The sequence below is a fragment of the Podarcis gaigeae genome (genome assembly GCF_964106915.1).
Source record: "Podarcis gaigeae genome assembly, chromosome: 14".
Classification (NCBI taxonomy): Eukaryota; Metazoa; Chordata; class Lepidosauria; order Squamata; family Lacertidae; genus Podarcis; species Podarcis gaigeae.
Window position 1 is genome coordinate 40,780,481 of NC_139690.1, and position 22,242 is coordinate 40,802,722.

The following is a 22,242-nucleotide window of genomic DNA, read 5'->3' on the forward strand; positions in this document are numbered from 1 at the left end:
AGAAAGCACTTGCCACACTTCTAAGGGCACAACTGTAAACACATTCTTAATGAAACGTATAGTTTAGCCCTCACATGCATTTTGCAATGGTCCAGACATGGGGCTGTATCCAATGCAAGCCTTACTCAGAGTAGACCCATTGAAAAGAATGGGCAATACCAACCTAGGTCCATTAATTTCACTGAGTTTACTCTGACAATAGCATAGTTGGATACAATCCTTGAGATCTAGTCGCCCACATATGAGACTGAGAGTTCCCCCACTTTAAAAATTACCATATTGGCCTGAATATAAGCCTCACTTTCCCCCCAAATTCCAACAGTGAAAAGTGAGAGTGCGGCTTAAATTTGCGAACTTACAAAAATTGGCTTTTACAATATTGCTGCTAAAACAGACATACGGTAAAATGGAATGGGTGTGAGTGTCTGCGGAATTTTAAGGGAGTGGCTTATATTTGGATATTGTCTTTTTTTCTCCCCCCCCCCCCCTTGAGTTTTAAAGGTGCAGCTTATATTCAGGCCAATACGGTATTTATTATGTTTCTATCTCACCTTTGCTTCAAAGAGCCCAAGCTAATGCATATGGTTCTCTACTCCCCCATTGTATCCTCACATCAACCCTGGAGATAGGCTAAGCTGAGAGATGGGGACTGGCCCAAGGCTACCTAGGAAGGCATATGGTTGAGCAGGGCCCCACTCAGTTGCCTTAAGCAAGCCTCAGCTTCTCCTCAGTCCCATTTGTTTTATCAGGATTAACTCTGCATGCCTGCTTTAGCTTCCTGTAGAAGCGAATGCACATAACTCTGAACACACAAAGTGCCGCATAACTGCCAAGCATTGTTCTTGGCCACCCACATGCTCACTGTCGAAAAACAAAACACCTTGTGCCTTGAACTCAAGGCCCTCAAGACAACAGCATCTCACATTCCACCGCCAGGGGTTCAGCAGCCCCTAAGAGAGACCCACTTCACAGAACTCTAGCTAGTTCTGCCTAAAAAGCTACTTCATAGCAGTCAACGCGGAAAAAGCAGCAAGCAAGTCCAGCACAGCTTTTAACAGCCCCCATCGTGCTACTGCTGAAATCCCAGATGCCTTTGACCACCCCTTGATTGTCACTTAGCAGCAGCCAATCCATGAGGAATCCTGAACTGTTTCCATTTCAGCTGGTAATGGCAAGAGCTGCACCTTTAAGACCTGATGCTTGAGCTTGCCCTTTTCCTCTGCCCTTCCTATCCCTTTTTCCTTATGTGCCATGTCTTTCAGATAACAAGCCGGAGGGCAGAGACCGTCTTATTACTGTCCCTTGTAATAAGAGCCTTCTTGGCTAAAGAGCAGGGTAAAAAGGCTATAAATAAAATGCAAGTTGTCTTCATTGTGTGGTATTGCATCATCCCTGGGATAAATCAAACACCAGTGATTTGCAGCATTGTTTAATGTGGATATTCTCAACTACAACAAATTGGGTTTCCTTTATTCTTCTTTCTGCCGTCCCGCCTTTACTTCTTTTGAACCTTTTTTCAGTTCCTGCATATGCTTGCAGAATGGGAAAGTCCGTATGTGTGTCTACTACAACCACAAATTGCTTAATATGTGACTTTAAAGACGCAGTACTGTACACATTTAGGAAACTACCATGACATTTGAGGTGGAGATTGGTGGCGATGAGGTGGTGAGAGATGTGGGAAATTGAGGTGCATTGCTATATGTCCTGTTATCACCAAGTGTGCAAATAGGGAGAGGGAATTCTTCTACTGTGAAAATCTTGAAACTTTTCTACAAATAAACAAAGGTGTTCTGGGGAGGGGGTGGGAATCCAGTGCAACTAACAGTATAACAGAGAGGTTTAAGAGTTTCCATTGGAACGAAGCTAACACAACCAGGCTGTTAATCTACCAGCCTCCAGCATTAACACTGCTTGATAGGAAGGACAACTTTTCATTCCTTCTCCGAAGCTTCCTGACTTGCAATCACAACACAGCTAAGGGAGCATTTCCCCCTCTCCTCCCCACCACCTCCTAAGGCTGAGCAGCACAGATCTTTACAGAAGCAGATACATACCTGCTTCTTTCTGGCAGGGTATTCCAAGAGTGCCTCTTCTCTCGCAGTGAGTGTATAGACCATGAGCCCAACAGCAGTGGTCACAAGTATTCAAAGCACGGCTGGGCATCCATGAAGTCCAGAACCTACGATTTCAAAATAGTTACTTTTAATTTTTTATTTTTTAAAAAGGAGAGATAGTATAGGTTTCCAGTTACAGGTAAAAATCTGGGAAAGATGTCCTGTCCAGTGGTTAAGATCCTAATCTTATCCACCCAACTTTGATGGTACGCACCCACCCACCCTTCCTTGTTATTACCCTTCCATCCAGACTGTTAAAACTCTTGCCAGTTTTTAATGCATATCAGCAGTGAAGCATCCAAAACGGAATGCCTAGTTGCCATTTTGGGGCTTGATGGTTTGTAAGTCATATTTTTTAATATGACCTTTTGGCTCCTGAAATTAATTCTGATGCTGCAGATAAAATAGATCAGGTACAATTCTACAAGATGTGTTGCTGGTGTGTGAAAACAGTCAAGATCCAAGGATCCCCAGGCATGCATCTCCAGATGGTGGAGATGTCAAGTGCCATTCTGACGCCCGGGCATCTTCACTTGGTCGTAAGTGGCCAATAGCCAGGTGCAAAATGGACCTGGCAACTTTTGAATGTTGCCTATGCGACAACTATATTACAATCAAAATTCTTACTACTATTGAAGGCTCAAAATATCAACATTTGTAAAGATAAAATAAAGGCAGCCTGTAGATTTGATGCTACAGAGAACGTCTAAATCCACCCCATCACACATAACAGTGCTAGAAAGTGATGTTTGTTGGGCCATGCTTTGGTCTTCATGCTAAAGCTTAAAGTGGGGCAGGGAGAAGCGTTAGCTTGGAGCATTGGAAATCTCATGGTCTCCAGAGCTTATTCAGATTCACTGGCCGGGTGGCATGAGGGGCTAGGGTTTTGCATATTTGATGTTAACCATTCAAAACCAGAATTATCGCAGGAGTGAAACGTATCTGTCTCTTGCAAGTTGGCACCCAGCACATTTGTGGAAATGACCTACAAATTATGGTAATTACATGCAGCTAATATATGCAACTTGCTCTAGCCCTTGGGCTTGAGATACATTTCCAAAGCTACCACCCTTTCTCGAATGTTTGAAAAAAAATTGCTAAGCCCTCCATCACTGAAGTTGCTCAGTTGGGGATGGGAAGAAGGACTGGAATGAGATGCCTGCTGGAGGAGCAAAGGTAGCCATGTTGACCCATTAAAAAAAAAAAAATCAAAATTCCAATATTAAGGAAATACACCTCTATTAGAAAGGCCAACTGAGAGTCTGTGCTGTGCAAAAAGTGATCTGTGAGTCTTAAGGAATATGAAGTTTTTTAGGAGTCCAGTGCCATGAAGCTGCCTAGTTGGCTGTTGGCTAGACAACAAATATCTAATACCTAACAGGGGTGCTGTGAGGAAAAAACAGGGAAGGGGAGAACCATGTGACCACCTTCAGCTGTCTGAGGAAAGGTGGGAAATAAACGCAATAATACTAATAAAAATAGCATTTGGTAAGGCCACAGTCTCCCCACCTCTGCTTTGAGTAGCACAGCAAGGCAATTGAAAAAAGCAGAGCTTCCAGGAGCTTTAGAGGAAATTTGTGGTTCAAAAGTCTATTCAAAGAATTTAAGGGATAGGCATCCCACTGGAGTCCAAAGCCATTCTGGAAGAGACAGAGCATCAATTGTTTTGGCCAGATTGCCTGAAGAGTGCAAACATTCTTCTCAATGGTAGCCGTAAAAGGAAACAACTTCCAGTTAATGTTTGCTTAACCACTGCTTGCAACAATTGTTAGTCATTTGTCATTAACAAACACGTTTCTATTACACTGCCACAAATTGGTTAACTTAACACCATGGCCTTGACATCCTGTTACCACTGCGTACATACTGTATTTATATGTGTGTGTGGAGGGGTAAACCTGTGGCCCTCCAGCTGTTGGACTACAACTCCCATCATCCTTGACCGTTGGTCATGCTGGCAGGAGCTGATGGGTGGGACTGCCCAACCGTGGCTGGAAGAACATCTCTGATTTAAATGAATAATCCAAAATATCCACTAGCCACTCCTGATTTAAATGGATTGTCCAAAATATTTTTTATGAGCAGCACTTCATTATACTGGCAGTTCTCTTTCATTAAAAAAGACACCCTCAGAAATGCACACCTTAAGAGGATTTGCTTTTTAATAAATAAATAAATCTAGTGGCTGCATTTAAATCTAAATTATAAGAGATATGTATTTTATGAACCTACTTGGCCACAACTTTTTAGCTCAAAGGCCAGTATTTCAGAAACAAAGAAATACAAATTGTGCAAAACGAAGTATTTTAGGTTATTAGTATTAACTTTTTTTAAAAATGAATATTGTCACTTTATTTAAAAACACACCTCTGAACTCACTGCTCGCGTAAACACTAAACCCCCTTGGGGGCAGGGTGTTATTTTTTTTAAAAAAAAAAAAATCTACCTCCACACCCTTCAGATAGGAAGAGAATATGAATGATGACTGGAAAAGCAAACCACACTGGAATGTGGCGTTTTGTTTGAACGTTTCCTACACAGCCAGTTAAAAAAAAGGGAACACGTTTTCTACAGTTAGGGAAATCCCACTTCTCGTTTCACTAGCTACAAAGCACTTTCGTTGTTATCCCTTAATTCTTCAGAGAAAAAGACACCCAACTATCTCTTTGACAACCACTGCAAGCTCCTCCCCGAGACCTGTACCTGAGCCACACAAAAAAGAGTAAGTACCACAAAAAATTGGGGAGCCCCCAAGCAGGACCCAAACACAAGAGCGCTCTCCCTCCTGTGGTTTCAAAAGCATTACTGCAAGGAAGCAGAGCAAAGCCACCATGGCTAGTAGCCATCAAATACAGGCAATAAAACATTAAAAGCATGTCTGGTACAGATGCAGACTAGGAAAGGTCTCTTACTTAATAAGAGACTTGTTGAAAGGGAAAAGGCAATAGAAACAGAGCTGTCACCGCAAAACCTCACTCTGTATGAAGGTGGCAATGAGAAGTCTATACTACTACGAAGGCACCAGCGAAGTCAAGAACACTGAGTGGTAGCTGCTCCACCCCATAAATTAAGTAATCCTCAGCATCTTAGAACAGAAGAAAAGATCTGCTAGTTCAGACCAAAGGCCCATCTAGTTCGGCATTTCATTCCTGGAATTTTTTGGGAAGCCCACAATCAGGGCATCGAGTCCTTTCCCAGGAACCCTTTGGTCATCCCTGAGGAGGTGTGCAAGTCTTCTGAACACAATGGATCTCCTACTCATTTTTTCCTCACTTCCTCTGCTGTTTGTCTCATGTCTATTTCAGGATGTAAGTTCCTCGGGGCAGGGACCTGTCATACCTGTTTTTTTGTAAAGCACCATGTATGTAGATGACACTAAAGAAATAAATAAAGAAACAGCCTCTTCAGCACTGAGGTATCAACATGAGGTCATCTTTACCTGACCCTCAATTGTGGAAGAACCTCCAAAATGATGTATTATGACCACAGTCCAATAAATTGACTTCGTGAAAGAGGAGACAGGAGATTGGTGATCTTGCACTACTGGTGGTGGAGAAGGTGTCAGTGTGCCAGACTTTGGGGGCGTGGAGGGGAAGGGACTGACACTTTCCCATTTTCCTCCTCTCACTTGGGGACATTCATTTGGAACAAGAAAAACCACATCCACGTTCCATGCTCACGACTAACACAGATTACAATATTTCAAAGTATAGGGAGGTAGCGAAAGCGTGTTTGGGATGGATATAAGTCTAGGCGGAAGAATGACCGAAAAACATCAGTGTCAACTGCCTCTGCATATTAAATGATCTTTAATTTCTGAAAGGGGGAAGTGCCTCCTTCAAAAAGAAAAACCCAAAACCAATGACCACACATTCCAAACATTTATGAGAAAGTGGTGTGCGCATATGTGTTTAACCACAGTTTAACCACCCCACTCCGAGCACACCAGGATGGTTAAAATAGCAGCTTGCATCCTGCCACTACTTCCAAGCCACATATTAAAAAGGTGCAGTCCCACACACTTACTTGGGAGTAAGCCCCTTTGAATTTGGGCAACCTGCCCTGAGAAAACTTGCCCAGGATTGGACCATGGGTGGATCCTTACTTTGTAGCCTAAAAAGGGGGAGGGGGAGTTCCCACCAAAAAAACAAAAACACCCACACAATTTTGTGAGTAAGGGTGGGTTTAATACCACTCCAATCTAAACTCACTCTGGGACACAAAGTGGCAGTGATGCCCCCCCCCCCCCCATCCTCCTAGTCACACATCCTGGGATGGGAAGCAAACCTCTGACTTTACCAAGTAAAAATGCACCCAGATCAAGCGGATCCTAAGACCTAGCTAAAAGGAGGGGAAGCTTCCACAGACACAAAATCTGACTAGAGACTGCAACCAACTCACCTTCTGAGATAAGGGAGGAAGAGAGACACTTATATTTGGGGTGGGGGTGTTGGGAGAGGTGGGAAGTCAGGGAAGATTTACATGCCCCAAAGTTGGAAGGAGGGGGGGTGGATGGAAGGCTCTCTCACCCCCTTCCTCCACTGCCCCTGCTTCCCTCATGGGGACTTTCAGGGGCCCCTCATGACCCACCCCTCCAAGGGAACACGTATCCCCCCACCAGGGCTCCAAATCTTCCTCCTCCCTCTCTCCCCACCCCGAAGCCCCTTCTAACTCGGGGCAGTCCAAAGGGGGAAGAGAGACAGAGAGAGGGGGGCGATGTGGGGGGAGAGCCGAGGACCTTGGCAGTTGCTAAAGGTGGGGGGGGCAGGGAGGCCGTGTGTGAGGGAAGGGAGTGGGGGTGGGGGATGGGGGAAACCGACGGGAGGCTCCCCAGCCCCATTCCGAAACGGACGGGAAGAGAGACAGCCCAATTCACTCACCCCTCCGCACCAGCTCCTTACAGCGGCCAGGGCTCCCACTCGGGCTCAGCCTCCCCTGCATCACTTCCGGGGGGCGGTGTCCGTTTGGGGAGTCAGCTGGCGACGCGCTGACGCAGGGCGGCGCCCGCGCCGACGTGCCTGACGCCGCACGCCGTGAGGGCAAGAGGGGGCGCTGGACTCCCCCGCCCCTCCCCCCCGTCGTCGTCGTCCTCCTGCTTCTGAGGTAAGTGAGGGAGGAAAGCCGCGCCGGGTGAAACTATGCTAGGCGGGAGGGTGGGGAAGGGAGGGGAAGGGCGATGCCTGCCTCAGGTAAGGGAAGGCTGGAGTGCTCAAGGGGGGCGGGCGTGTCACGGGGGAGGCCAAGGCAAGCGTTTTGAAATGAGGAGGGGTTGGTTGTGGGTGTGGCCTTCCGCACTCGCCACCCCCGCCCCCTTCGTATGTTGGTACAGCCCAGATGGCTCCGCGGGCTCCCTAGAGCGCTCGAGTTGTTCCTGCCCTCTCCTCTAGAGGGCGCCAAAGCACCTTGGCCTGGCGACAAAATGGCGTCGCCAATGTCAACCAAGAGAGGAAGAACCTGACCCCCTAAATGCACCCCTTTATAACACCTTGTTAGGTCTCTTGGCAGTCAATCACACCCCCTGCCATCTCCTTCCAGCGCTGTGCCCTTGCTCTCCTGCTGAAGCTGCCATGACAACCTCACTTTCAGGGGGTGGGGCTTGAAGGAGCTCAAAGGCGGGGTCTTGAAAACCATGGGGCGGAGCCTGATGGGGCATAGTTGTGATTGGGAGTTGATAGGATGCTGCTTGAGACCGTCTCAGTCCACTGGGAGTATAGTCTCCTAGGGTGAACCCCTAACACATTGCACACCACCATTCCCGAAAAGATGCAGATTTGCATTGCATTCATAGCTGTCAACCTTACCTTTTTTTGCGGGAAATTCGCTTATTCCAGTGCCAATGTCTCCCACTGCTATCCGGGATTGTTAGATATCCCGTAGACTGTCCCCGGGACAGGTGAGGCTGCTGATCCCTTATTTTCAAATCTGAAAGTTGACAGCTATGAATGCATTTCTGTATTCTAATTTTTATTTATTATTTAATATGATTTATCTGTCGTTGGAGTCCCCCTCACAAAAGGTAAGGGCTCCGCCCCATCCCGCCACTGTACCCTGAAACTCAGGCTTTCCATGTAACATGCTGGTGAAGTCTACACTATATATGTGGTGTTAGCTGATGGGAAAGTTAAATTAAATTATATTCAAGCCAGCAGTTAAAACATCAGTGACAACTGAGCAAAGCTGAAGCCCACAAAAGAAACCCAGGAACCCACGAATGTAAGGGAAGCCTTTGTTTTAAAATGTAAGCCTACCCTTGAAAGCAATAAGCGAAACTAAAATAAGGAGAGGAGGAAGAGCAGCACTTGCTGTGTGTATGTGGCTTTCCACCTGCAACCCAGAAACCATCAGCATATTACTGGTGCATCTTCTGAATGGGCTCAGTTGATCTGAGTCAAATAATGGGAGGTAGGAAGGAACTGGTCATATCATGGGCAAGCGAAATTCGTGGAGAATAATTAGTTTCATTAATATTTAGATCCATTGTTTTATTTTGGCCGTGGCCCAGTACTTGATAATTTCTATTATTTTCTGTGTGCTTAGTCACCTTTGCCAAAAGGCCAAAAATGAATAAGAAGTGCAAATCCATTATTTTGCTCCGGATTTGGGTTGTATATTTTTGGATGCCTCATTCTTATAATGAGTGCAGAGATAGCTGAGAATGTCATTTGTCGTGTTAAAGAAAAAATAAATAAAAGAAGAGTTCCAGGAAAAGACTTTATTCATGCTGCTGAGACTTATAAGGTGAAATTAAATTGCTGGGCTACAGCGTTGACCAAATTCTACATGTATTGATGTTTTGGGAGAATTTCCTAGGGGGTGGGAAACAGTTGTCTGATTGCATTTTTAAAAATGGAATAAGGCAAATCTTGTCCCATTAGTCTTCATCAGAACATTCTTTTTATTTTATATAACAAAATTTATATAATTGATTGCAGTAGAACCTCAGAGCAGTTTACATACAGAACAAAATACTAAAATTATCATTAAATACAATTAAAAGTGGGTATTAAAAACATTCGAAAGCAGCTGCAAACTAAAAAGAGAGTAAAAGAATTGATTTCTGTATGTCTGGGTAAGCTTGCCTAAACAAAGATGTTTTAAGAAGGCACTGAGAAGAGTCCAGCAAAGGCATTTGCTTGATGTCAACAGGCAAGGAATTCCCAAGTATAGGAGCTGCCACAGTAAAAGTTTCATTTCTTATGAATGCGGAACAAATATTATGTGGCACCTCTAGCAGTGCCAATTCCATAGGTCGAAGTGGCCGAGTGGGCATACCGAGTGGGTAAGGCGATCCCACAAGTGCAAAGTATAAGAGGCTGAGGAGTTCTAAATTTTCTTTTTTAAATTATGTCACCAAATAGGAGAGAGAATAACGTTTGAAAAAACAAGGAAATGTGCCTATGATCCTTCCCTCTCTCAATTCCACCCCATGGTTGGTAACGTTACTATCCAAATTGCCTTTGGTTTCAGGTCATCCGTGTACATTTTTTCCTGACAGAGCAGATCTTGGATGTATTCGAAGCAATGAAAGGATTTCTCTAGTAAAGAGCTTGAGTCAGTGTTTTGCTTCTGCAACTAGGAAATGCAGTGAAGGGCAGGTAGAAGTCCTTGCAAGATCATTGGCGGCTCCTGAGCAGGTCAATCTCTTGCTCCTCTGAACTGCCCAGTGCTAAAAATTGCTGCTTTTTATATTTATTTTTTAACGATGGGTCCGTCTAGTTCAGTATCCAGCTTCTGACTATGGCCAAGCAGACTGTTTCTAAAAGATTGGCTATTTTGTTTATTGAAAACCACCCCCTCTCTACGTTCAGGGAGAAAAAAAGACTTCCCAAGTGAGGACTTGAACCCAGATTCTCCAGCCATAGCCTAATACATTCACCACTACATTGAGTTTCAGAATCACAGCTGCCAATGCACAGGAACGAATCAGGGACCTTTAGATATTGGCTGCATTCGCATCTAATAGTAAGCCATAAACCACAGATGGGGAGCCTCAGGCCTGTGAGGCAAATGTGGTCCTCCAGGCATCAACCCCACATGACAAGAAGGGCTGCAGCCCAGTGGTAGAGCATCTTCTCTGCATTATTGAAGATCCCAGGTTCAATTCTCAGCATCACCCAGTCGGGCTGGAGAGAACCCTCACTGTAACCCTGGAATACCCCTGCCAGTCTCCGCCAACACTGCTGAGCTAGGTGGAACCAAGGCTCAGTTTAAGGCAGCTTTCTAAAATACCCGACTTCACACAAAAGATCAGAGCAGTGCATTGCTAACCGGCTTGCAACCTCTTCAGCAGCTGCAGCCCTAATCCCGTTCCCCTTTTGCTCAAGTCCCAGCGCACTAGTCGAAACAGAAGCTTGCCCAAGTATCTTGCACAAAGAGGGGGGCGTTTGAAATGCCCACCTGCTCCTGGCATCGTTAAACCAGATGAGCTGTTGTCGCAGGGGGGGAAATCAATCCTGTTCATGCCAAACGACTTGATAGTTTAATGCGTAACTGTGCACTGGAAAGAAGGTGATCTTCTCAGCCAAGCAAAGAATCCTCCTCCGTTCCCCTTCTCTTCAATGTCACGGGGGGGCGAAGCATGCCAGCTGTTCATTCTTCCTCATAGGAAATCTGCTGAATGTCCACCACAGCGGCAGGCCTGTTGGCTTTCTTCGCTCGTGTTTTACCCCAGGGTTTAATTTGACCCACTGACTTTTTCGTTGTTGCTGCAGCTTAAATGTGCGGAGCCGTGAATGATGATGTGTCACCGCTCCCAGCTGCAGAGCAATTGTGGGCCATCACTTCAGCTAAGTGTTATAATTTAGCTCTTAAGACAGCGAAATGGGGACTCCCGACACTGGCCGTTCTTGGAAAGGCGCCCGAGAGTGGCGTTAAGCAGGCGCCGAGAACAAAGGCCAGAACGTCCCCTGCTGATGTGATTCCTCCGCAGGAAGGTAGAACAGTTGCTTTGTATCCAGAAGGTCCCAGGTTCAACCCCCCAACATCTCCATATGGGGCTGCCCGAAAAACCAAAGGTTCTCCAGATCTGGCCTGCACTTGGTGAGGACAGTGCTAAGCTAGATGAGCCCAATGGGTTTGATTCAGTATAAGCCAGCCTCTTGTGTTCCTGTGCACACATGGATGAATGGTATTGAGAGGCAGACAGCGGGAGAGCTCCAACCCCCAGAGGGATCTTAGAAATGGGTTTCCTTTCTAAGCTCAAATTAGGAAGCTGCTGTGCCTTCAGTGTACAGTTGTGGGGAACTGTCAGCCTTCCAGATGTTCCTGAACTCCAAATCCCATCAGCCAGCAAGCATGGCTCAAAGCCAGGGATCATGGGAGTTATAGTTCAGCAAGATCTTGAGGACCAAAGGTCTGCACACCTGAGCCAATTGCTGAGCATTTTTGTGCAGCAGGGCTGGGGTCCCTGTGGCCCTCCAAATGAAGGAGCTGGCTATGTTGAGCCTGGAATGAGGAGACAGAGAGGAGATCTGATAGCCATCTTCAGATATCTCAAGCGCTGTGCCATGGAAGATGGAGCAAGCTTGTTTCCTCCTGCTCTGGAAGGTAGGACTCAAACCAGTGGATTCAAGTTACAAGAAAGGAGATTCCGACTAAACATAAGGAAGAACTTTCTGACAGTAAGAGCTGCTCAGCAGTGGAACGGTCTCCCTTAGAAGGTTGTGGACTCTCCTTCCTTGGAGGTTGGCTGGCCATATGTCATGGATGCTTTAGCTGAGATTCCTGCATTGTAGGAGGTTGGACTAGATGGTGCTTGGGGTCTCTTCCAACTCTACAATTCTATGTTTATATGATTCAAATGTTGTTGGACTCCAACTGCCATCAGCCCCAACGATTTTGGTCAATGGACAGGGAGGACGGTAGTGGTAACTCAACATCATGTGGAGCGCCACAGGTTCCCCAGATGTTGCTACAACTTGCATCATCCCTGGCCATTGGCCATGCTTACTGGGGCTGATGGGAGTTGCAGTACAGCAATATTTGGAGAGCCAAAGGTTCCCCACCCTTGTTCCAGAGTACTGAACAGTGGCTAAGTGCCCAGTCCATCTCCAAAACAGAAAACGTTGCATTCACGGTGATGCTGTGGTCCCTTCATTGGAGGAGTGGTTTAAATCTGGTTTGCCCAATAACTGCACCAGCCAAATCCAGTCCCCTAATCCCCTGTTGTGAGACAGGCAATCTGGCTTGGCCGGTTTCTGAGCGGTTCTGAAAGACCACCATTTTCCTTCAGCCTCCCAAAGCCTAGTTAAACATTTGCCATCTGTTCCTTGAGAAATGACAATAGGTCGCCTTTGCTGAGAACAGTTAAGAAAGGGAGTATTATGCCCATCTTGTTGAGAATCGCTGTCTGGATTCACAGACAACGAAAACTTAGTCTTGAGTTCACAGAAACCTCCGGCGTTAAAAGACCAGAAGCCCCGAACAACAGGCAAGCTTCTGTTCTGAGACGTAGGTTGGATCTGCATTCATCGTTCTTGAGTCAAATGTGTTCGTGTTTTAAATGGATCACTGGCTTGGATCCAGCATGCCCTTTGACATATCCCCAAACATTTCTCCGACAAAAATATGGATGTCCAAATTTTACTATTTACACCCCACCCATTTGAATGGGTTGCCCCAGACACTCTGGGCAGCTTCCAACATATATAAAAACATAATAAAACATTAAACATTAAAAAAAAACTTCCCTATACAGGACTGCCTTCAGGTGGCTCAGGGATCTGATAATTCCATAGCTTCCCAACATTTCTCTAATGAAAATAGGGACGTCCAAAGGAAAAACAGGATATTTTGGTGTCAAATCAGAAACCTGGATGGCGTCTGTAAATCCGGGACTGTCCCTGGAAAATAGGGACACTTGGAGGGCCTGGGATTCCCACCTCCTTCCCCCAAGTTGGTACACGGAAAGTAAATGTTCTCTGTCATTGGCAGATTATAGTAGTTTTCTGTCTTTTCTGGTTCTTTGTGTTCAGCTAGGAGCCATTAAAATATTTGAAAACTAATTAAGGAGTATGTGAAAATGTCCCATCTGTTTGGAGGCCTCCTCCCACCCCCACAACCATAAATGTTGGTGGGTCTGTTCCCTGTTTCTCTAGATGACGCCCGTCACCCGTCAAGAAGTTCTTGGCCTTTATCGCAAGATATTTCGCATCGCCAGAAAATGGCAATCGGCATCCGGCCAGATGGAAGAGACCATCAAAGAAAAACAGTACATTATAAATGAAGCAAAAACGTTATTCCTAAAGAATAAAAATGTGAGTGTTTGCCTTGCTGAATATTTATAGGTTTTGAGTTGGCATCGAAGATGGCAGGAGGACTGGCTTCTTCCCGCTCTGTCCCAGCTGACAGGGCAAATGTTCTTTGTATGCAGACGGTTGCTTCTTTTTAGACCAGACTGTGATCATCATCGGGTTTCCCCATGGAAGAAACAAATCCAGGATCTATTATGAAATTAATGAAGCTTAAGCTTTAGGGCCCCTAATCGTGGAGGGGATGCAGAAGCAACTGTAGTAAAAAATTGGGGTCTATTAGACCCAATTTGAGTTGCAATCCCAAAGTCAGCAGCACAGATGTTGTAAAGGTGTGGTGATCTGTGATCTGTTAAGATAGCAGTGGTTACCCAGACCTTGTTAAGGGGCTCCCATGACAGTTCAAGCTTCAGGGGGCTCCAAATGTACGTCTGCCAATGAACAAATCATAGGTCAAGGGTAGGGTAACTTTTTCAGCCCAAGGGCCACATTTCCTTCTTAGCAGCCTCCCAGGGGCCACATGCTGCTGGTGGGTGGGGCCATATGCAGAAGGGGGCAGAGTACATAGCTGTCAACTTTTCCCTTTTCTTGCGAGGAATCCTATTCGGAATCAGGGAATTTCCCTTAAAAAAGGGAAACATTGACAGCTATGGCAGAGTAACAAATGTGAATCTCACCTTGTAGAATAAGCTAGTTTCTGCACCGGCTCAGACATCCCTCTCTTCCTTCCATCCAGATGTAAATCCTACTGAGGTGGCGTACAAAAAAACCTCTGACCTGTTGTTGTTTTTTAAACAACAACAACAAAAACCACATACCCACCCACAACAATACCAGCATTTGAAAAGCGATCAGGATCCTTCCCACAGAGCAGTTAAATGGCCTTAGCATAAGGAACAACCCAGTTGTAGGTCCTGAAAGATCAGCTGTAGATCAGTGTGGTAAAATACAACCGTAATGGGCTGCAATCTGATGCAACTGTGTCGAATCGTAGAGTTGTAGGGGACCCCAAGGGACATCTAGTCCATCCCCCCGCAATGCAGGAAATCTCAACACTGTCCTCCATCCAATTTAAAACCCTGTCAATTTGAAATCCCATCCAGTGTGAAACCAGACCAGACCCTGCTTTTCTTTGCAAACCTGCTAGCAGTTTTATTGCTGCACAAAGACAAAAGCCTGTGGTTTTTAGCCCCCTAAGAGTTCAGTAGCCTGTGTTTTCATGGTGGCTGTAGAGGTGGGAGAGGCTAGTCCAGGCAGGGAGCCTCTTAGCAGGCTAGTTACAAAAAACGCCTTCTGCCAGGCAGGCTGGCTAAGCAGGGAGTTCCATCCCTGCTCCAACCAGCCTCTTGGATTTCCATTTGTGGAGGAAGAGACTTTCTTTTCTCCAGATGCTGCTGCAACTCTGATCAGCCCCAGCAAGCACGGCCGATTCAGCCATGTTCAGCAATGTCTGGAAGGCCAAAGTTACCCCACACCTGCTCTGTGCATAGCATAGTAAGAGGTGCGCTGTGGTGACCCATTCTTCCTTTGCCAGCCTGCTCATTCACTTGCATGGAATTCCTGTTCGGCTATGACTACCAGGCGAAGGCTCAAATGTAAGGTTGCCCTGATGGATTCTTAAAACATGCGAGTTCCGTTTTAAGAATTCCTCCTTTGGAATCTTTGGGAGACCAAAAACCCCATGGCTTTGCTTTCCTGAACTGTGAGCGATATATATTTTTATCAAAAGTCGACCTACAATTTAATTAAAAGACAGCACAGTCCAAACGGGTAGGCGCGAAAAGAGCTCAAATTAGACACTCCGTGGGAGAACAAAGAGCTGCTCTGAGTTAAATTTGGAATCAATCAAAGGGCTGCTCAGAACCCAATCCAGAGGAGATATGGGTACCTCACATTTAACAACGCTCTTTGATCTCATCGATTTAAATGGCACTTAGGCACACAAATTGTGCTGTGTGGCCTTGATCAGCAGTGGATTTTGTACGATGCTAAAATTTGGCACCCCGACCTCTCATGATCCATTCTGCAGCATTGTTTTGGCACCCCCTGCAGGCAGATGCCCAGCGCTACCGCAGCGGTCCTGCTAGTCTAAAACCGCCTCTGCCTTGATACTTGGCCCAGTGGAGGCTGGTTGGTTAAGGTGAATGGGGCATTGCCCCACCAACCTCAGCCTCAACCTCAGATTCTATTTTTTAAATAAATGTTGTTGTTGTTTAGTCGTGTCCGACTCTTTGTGACCCCATGGACCAGAGCACGCCAGGAACTCCTGTCTTCCACTGCCTTCCGCAGTTTGGTCAGACTCATGTTTGTAGCTTCGAGAACATTGTCCAACCATCTGGTCCTCTGTCGTCCCCTTCTCCTTGTGCCCTCCATCTTTCCGAACATCAGGGTCTTTTTCAGGGAGTCTTCTCTTCTCATGAGGTGGCCAAAGTATTGGAGCCTCAGCTTCACGATCTGTCCTTCCAGTGAGGACTCAGGGCTAATTTCCTTAAGAATGGATGCGTTTGATCTTCTTGCAGTCCATGGGACTCTCAAGAGTCTCCTCCAGCACCATAATTCAAAAGCATCAATTCTTCGGTGATGAGCCTTCTTTATGGTCCAGCTCTCACTTCCATACATCACTACTGGGAAAACCATGGCTTTAACTATACGGACCTTTTTTAATAAATAGAATAGAATAGAATGTCCTCACCTGGGCTAGTGGGGGGGGGGGGGCTGCAAGGTGTTTTTTTTTTTTTGAGATGGCTAATTTCTACATGGATTCACAGCTTTCTGTTTTGATTTCTGTTTTGTCTTATGTTGTTTGAGAAGTTAACAGATCCGAAGATGATTAAACAATGTATAGACGAATGCACAGCGAGAATAGAGATAGGACTTCACTATCACATCCCATATCCAAGGCCTGTAAGTAGAAATCCACCTGATGTGAATATCTTGGCCCATTACTCCATAGAATTCCACATGTTCTAGACAGAAGCTATTGAATCACCCCATTTGCTTCTCCAGGAACAATCCTACAATTACTGCTAAGCACATGAGTCAGGCTGAATCAGGAGTATATCTTCAAAGATGTCTCCCACATCTGCAAGAGTCATTAAAATGATGTCTTTTAGTAACACAAGTTGCTTGGAGAATCAGGATGTTGGCTTGATATTTAATTACCATGTAGCACCGATTCTCAAATTTTTAGACTTCAAATGATATTAATTATCAGCCCACAGACAGTCACAAAGACAGTTCCTTCTGTCAGCATTCAATTCTTTATGCAAGTGGGGGGTCCAATATGGCAGTAATCCATTTGTTTCCCCTCTGCCCATACAGTGTTTATCATGATTTTACTCCCCAGATCTCAGAACCTAGGCTGAATTGATAAACCACATTTTTGAGATCGGCTGGGAAATCAGAGACCACAGCCAGCAATTGGATTGCAAACCCTCATTTGGCAGAATGTTTGAATTGAAAAACCATGGTTACGCCCATTGCTGTGCTTCCAGAGGCCATTGGCTCAGAGACATGAGCACGGAGCGAACAGAAAACAAAAGCAGACCCACAGCTCTAAATTATGGTTTGCCTGTACCTTTGGAAGCTCACTTCATGGTTTGGGTTTTGAACGGTGGTCAGTGGAAACCATGGTTCAGCACAATGTCTGAATTGAACCTCTGATCTTATTTCAGTGCAACAGTAAATGGTGAAAACACTAATCTTGGTCAGATGGTTCCTTCTCACCCTTTCTGGACTGGTTGCATGTGTGTCTGTTTTCTGATTTTTTGCAGTTTCCCAACGTTTGGGTTTTTTAAAATTATTTTCTCCTTGCTTCTCATAGACTCATCTGCCTCCCATGGGTCTCGCCCAGCAGCACGGCCGTACTTTTCGACATCAAGAGAAGCTGAGAAAGCTTTCCAAGCCTATCTACTTGAAATCCCACGATGAAATTTCATAATCAGGACTGTTGCCTGTGTCTTCCTCGACTGCTTGGCAGATTCCTTTCATGCATAAATGAAACTGGTGTGGTTTGCACTTGCTGACATCGCCCTCAAGGCCAGAGGCCCACTTGATCCTGAGAAGGCGATGAGTAAGGATACAATCAAACGGTCTTGTAATTATTAAGAGTCAGCAGATGACTCACCAATAAAAGTCAGATGATTTATGATAGGATAGGCAAAGTGTGATGCGTCTTGCATTGTAGAAGGATATAGCACCATGCAGAAAGGCTCAATAATCTTCTGAAACCTAAAACATTGTTTTTCAAAGACTACAACAGCATGGTGTGGCAAGTAGAAAACACCTTTAGCAGACAACAGAATGGCGTAGTTTGGCCAATATTTTCCCCGGCCTTTTTGCACTTGGCTGAGGAGTGAGATTGTGCCTTCCATTCCTACCCACTGGGGGCCCTAGTCTCTCTCTACATCCTCATGCAGAGCCATAACTTGTGCATAAAATCCATCGCATGGAGGCTTAGCCAGTGCGAGATCCTGGCATGTTTCATGTGCGCTTATTGGGAAGTAGATGTCAGCCCACAAGCACTCATTCAGCATGTTACCCACCCAACTCATTTTAAGGCTCTTGTGCCATTGATGAAGCACTCGGTCGGCTACTGTGCCCTATGTTTGAAAAGGGACAGGGTTGGAAAAACATCAGCAAAGACAGAAAATAACCCTCTGGCAAAATGCCTGAAATAGCCCTGCAATTTAGACCAGGGTGGGAAACCTTTGACCCTACAACATTTGAGGGGACCACAACTCCCATCACTCCTGATCATTGACCTTGCTGGCTGGAGCTGATGGGAGTTGGGAGTCCAACAACATCTTGAGGACCACATGTTCCCCATCCCTGGTTTATGCCTCCCTTTCAATGGATAATAATTTTAAAGCAGGGATACAGATCCTGTGGCCCTCCAAATGTTGTTGGACTCCAACTCCCATCAGGCCCAGCCAGCATAGCTGATGGTCAGGGATTATGGAAGTTGTAATCTAACAACATCTGGAAGACCACAGATTCCCCTGTTTTATAGCCGAAGGTCTAATCTAGATTTGCGTGTGGGTCAGAATCTGCCCTGCTATTAAGAACATACTGTTCCATGTCAGGAGATGGTACCGGCCAATTGTTAACAAACAGAACTCCAGACAAAGCATGGAATGATCCACCTAAGGTTAGCAGGATAGTGGTGTCTCTGGCTGCCATAGGAATAACGCAGGTCAGCCTGAGCTGTTTGATTTGAATGGGGTGATGCGGTGAACAGCAGCTTATGAACACTTCTTCAAGTGTTTTGTGTTCTTGGTAACAACTTGTGTCAACAGGGTATGACTCAAGTAAGAAACCTTTTTCTTGCAAATGACTTGAAAGCACAACTTTTATCCCATCAGAGAATTCTACATGGTAGAAATGCAAAGTCCTCTTCTTTTATCTCTGTTAAGGCTGAATTGTTTCTTGTGTTGTATTTGTGGAAACGTCATTGTAAGAGGCCTGAGTTACAGTGGTGCCCCGCAAGACGAATGCCTCGCTAACCGAAAAACCCGCAAGACGAAAGGGTTTTCCGATTTTTTAGCGGCTTCACAAGACGAATTTCCCTATGGGCTTGCTTCGCAAGACGAAAGCCCATAGGGAAATCTCCGGGGACAGCGGGGAAGCGCAGCGCGCCTTCTCCTCTGTTCCCGGACCTGTCCTAAGGCTTGCGGTGGGAGGTCCGGGAACAGAGGGGAAGGTGCGCAGCGCTTCTCCTCTGTTCCCGGGGCTTGCGGTGGGAGGAGGGTTTTTCCTCCCCACTGCCAACATTCAGAACAGCATTCTGAATGTTGGCGGTGGGGAGGAAAGCCCTCCTCCCACCGCAAGCCTTCAGGACAGGTCCGGGAACAGAGGGGAAGGTGCGCAGCGCTTCTCCTCTGTTCCCGGGGCTTGCGGTGGGAGGAGGGTTTTTCCTCCCCACCGCCAACATTCAGAACAGCATTCTGAATGTTGGCGGCGGGGAGGAAAGCCCTCCTCCCACCGCAAGCCTTCAGGACAGGTCCGGGAACAGAGGGGAAGGTGCGCAGCGCTTCTCCTCTGTTCCCGGACCTGTCTTGAAGACTTGCGGTGGGAGGAAGGTTTTCCTCCCCACCGCCAACATTCAGAAGGCTGTTCTGAAGGCTGGTGGTGGGAAGAAAAGCCCTTCTCCCCCGCCAGCCTTCAGAAGAGTTCCCGCCTAGGCTGCGGATAGCAGCCTACTGCCCCTCACGCGGGGCAGACATTCGCCGCTTGGGGAGCCCTGCAGGGGATGTCCTGCAGGGCTCCCCAAGCTGCGAATGTCTGCCCCGCGCGAGGGGCGCTCTGCTTAAGAGCGCCCCTCGCGCGGGGCAGCAGGCTGCTATCCGCAGCTTGGAGAGCCCTCTGGACCTCTTCTGAAGGCGGGCGGGGGGCAAAAGTCTTTGCTCCCCCCGCCTGCCTTCAAAAGCCGTCCGGGAGCATTTTAAAATCGCCCCGGGACAGCGGAGAAGTCTCCGCTGTCCCGGGGGCTTTTAAAATGCTGGGGGACGGCAGCGAAGCCTTTGCTGCCGCCTGCCAGCATTTTAAGATCGCCCCGGGACAGCGGAGAAGTCTCCGCTGTCCCGGGAAGGCAGGCGGGGGAAAGCAAAGACTTTCGCCCCCCCGCCGGCCTTCAGAAGAGGTCGGGGGACAGACTGTCCCCGGACCTGGTCTGAAGGCGGTTTCCATAGGAACGCATTGATTGATTTTCAATGCATTCCTATGGGAAACCGTGCTTCGCAAGACGAAAAACTCGCAAGACGAAAAGACTTGCGAAACGAATTAATTTCGTCTTGCGAGGCACCACTGTACACTTCCCCAGAATGTGTAGCTTCAGTCATTGCACACGTCCTCTAAAATGTGTCTAGCCTATTCACTGCTTGAGATGTATGTTGTCCATTAACCACAGACAGCTGTGCAGAGGGTTTTTTCCCCTTTGAATATCCATCTTTTGAATTCTGGGCTTAAAGGAACTAAAAGCTTGAATATCCAAAGTATATCAATAAGGCAAGTGAGCTGGTGCAATGAGGTATTGCGTGGCCTAATTAGCTGAGTCAATATTACTATCTGGTTATGGCAAAAGCTCAGGGGTAGAACACCCAGTTCTGCAAGCCGCTCACTAGATGGCCCCAGGCAATCAGAAAAGGGTCTCTCTTCAACATTCATGAATTAAACAGCATCCAAACCAGCTGACTCCTGGGAAAATGCAACTTGGTTTTAAAAAGGAGCAACAACAAAACCGAGCTCCAACAATATACACCTTTTCAGCTTTTGAAATTTGATCAGGGCGTCTTGAAATTGCTGCCCTTTGAAAACCCGAAGTTATTACACCTAAGATCCCCTTTCAAAGCATTTTGCGCTTCTTTGAGAAAAGACTCTGCATAAGCAGAAAACAGTTTCACAGAATTAATTAAAGCTTCCACAGGAGAAGGCTGGAAGGTACAGCCCAGCAGAAAGTGCATACCTAAAAAGAGGAGCTACTGCTGCAGGCTCGCCCCCCCCCCCATTCCTCGGAGTGGCAAGGCTGGTTTCCCCACACTGTCTATTTTGTGCCTCGTACCCCCCACACTTCAAGTGGACTGTCTCCCTTGTTGATGTTTTCCCCCATGAGTAAAGGTTACAGCACTAGGGGCGTTTAGCTCAGCAAAAAAGCAAGGACATAATAGAAGTGGACACAAATATGCATCATGAGGAGAAAATGGACACGGACAAACCTTTCTTCCCCCTCATAATACTAGAGACAAGGAATCAGCCAATGAAACCGAATGGTTGACAATGCAGTGTCTTCCATAGTTCACCTGTGCACAATAGCCTATTGGCACAACAGCACCCTCCCCACTTGTGGTTCCCAGCAGCTGGCACTGAGTGGCAGACTGCCTCTGGCAGTGTGGAGCAGAACAAAGCCATCATGGCTAGCAGCCATTGATTGCCTTATCCGTCAAATCCGTCAGCCTTTGTTTTCAGGCAAGTCCATATGTCCTCTGATATTTGGGGAACACCATCGCTCACCATAGCTTTGCATGCAGAAGGTTCCCAGCCCAGGGTCAATCTCCAGCAGAAGGTGATAAGAGAGAGCCCCCGTTTGGGGAGCTGCTGCCTTTCAGAGTAGTCAAAACAAAATTTAAAATATTCCTTCCAGTAGCACCTTAGAGACCAACTAAGTTTATTATTGGTATGAGCTTTCGTGTGCATGTACACTTCTTCAGAGTAGGTAACTGCGTTAGGCAGAGATATACCGTATTTTTCGCCCTATAGGAAGCACTTTTTCCCCTCCAAAAATGAAAGGGAAATGTGTGTGCATCCTATGGGGCGAATGCAGGCTTTCGCTGAAGCCTGGAGAGCGAGGGGGGTCGGTGCGCACCGACCCCTCTCGCTCTCCAGGCTTCAGGAAGCTATCTGCTAGCCGTGGGAGACACATCTCTCCCACGACTAGCGGAGAGCTTGCCAGCACCCAGAAGGTTGGGGCGCGCTGAGCTCAGCACTCCCCAAGCTTCGGGCTTCGCGCAGCTCTACGCTAGCCGTGGGAGAGCTGCATGACTTCGCGCATCTCTCCCACGGCTTGCGGATAGCAGCCTGTTCTGGGGGCTGAGGTCAGGGGAAGCTCGGGCTTCCCCCGCCCCAGCCCTGCACCTGGGGGGGAAAATAATTTTTTTTCTTTATTTCCCCCCAAAAAAACTAGGTCTGTCCTATGGGGCGAAAAGTACGGTACTCTAACCTGGTCAAAGGCAGCCTTCCTGTAGAACTGGCAAACCAAGCAGGCCATGTTCCAAGTTTTTCAACCTTGGCACAAGACAATTTCCCAGGAAGCAGATGCTCTGCGATGTGTCTTTCCATCCTTCCGCACATCTTCCTTGCTGCTCGAGATACAATTATTCAGA

General features: G+C 46.7%; 2 protein-coding genes across 4 annotated transcripts in view; one reads left to right on the forward strand and one right to left on the reverse strand.

Moving 5' to 3' along the window:
- DCUN1D3 (defective in cullin neddylation 1 domain containing 3) overlaps positions 1-7,096 on the reverse strand; it is a 36,970-nt gene extending 29,874 nt beyond the window's left edge. The window contains exons 1-2 of one of the 3 annotated variants that reach the window (XM_083711807.1): positions 6,998-7,096; positions 2,058-2,182 (exon numbers count right to left, since the gene is read on the reverse strand). The gene's annotated coding sequence lies outside the window, so the exon portion shown is untranslated. Of the gene's footprint in view, positions 1-2,057; positions 2,183-5,456; positions 5,624-6,143; positions 6,254-6,997 lie in introns of those variants that run through there. The other 2 variants (XM_083711809.1, XM_083711808.1) reach the window with 2 other exon arrangements.
- A 13-nt stretch (positions 7,097-7,109) lies between these two features.
- LYRM1 (LYR motif containing 1) lies at positions 7,110-17,521 on the forward strand. Its single transcript, XM_083711912.1, has 4 exons — positions 7,110-7,220; positions 13,214-13,372; positions 16,178-16,270; positions 17,190-17,521. Exons 2-4 carry the CDS (start codon positions 13,214-13,216, stop codon positions 17,304-17,306), a joined length of 369 nt encoding a protein of 122 aa, XP_083568038.1. The 5' UTR covers positions 7,110-7,220; the 3' UTR covers positions 17,307-17,521.
- The last annotated feature ends 4,721 nt before the right edge of the window (positions 17,522-22,242 follow it).

What these genes read in the sequence shown, in the direction of transcription:
- LYRM1 (XM_083711912.1), top strand. Translation starts at nt 13,214, where the DNA reads ATGACGCCCGTCACCCGTCAAGAAGTTCTTGGCCTTTATCGCAAGATA. An exon ending in TATTCCTAAAGAATAAAAAT is followed by an intron (nt 13,373 to 16,177) that starts GTGAGTGTTTGC and finishes TTGTTTGAGAAG; the next exon opens with TTAACAGATCCGAAGATGAT. An exon ending in ACATCCCATATCCAAGGCCT is followed by an intron (nt 16,271 to 17,189) that starts GTAAGTAGAAAT and finishes TGCTTCTCATAG; the next exon opens with ACTCATCTGCCTCCCATGGG.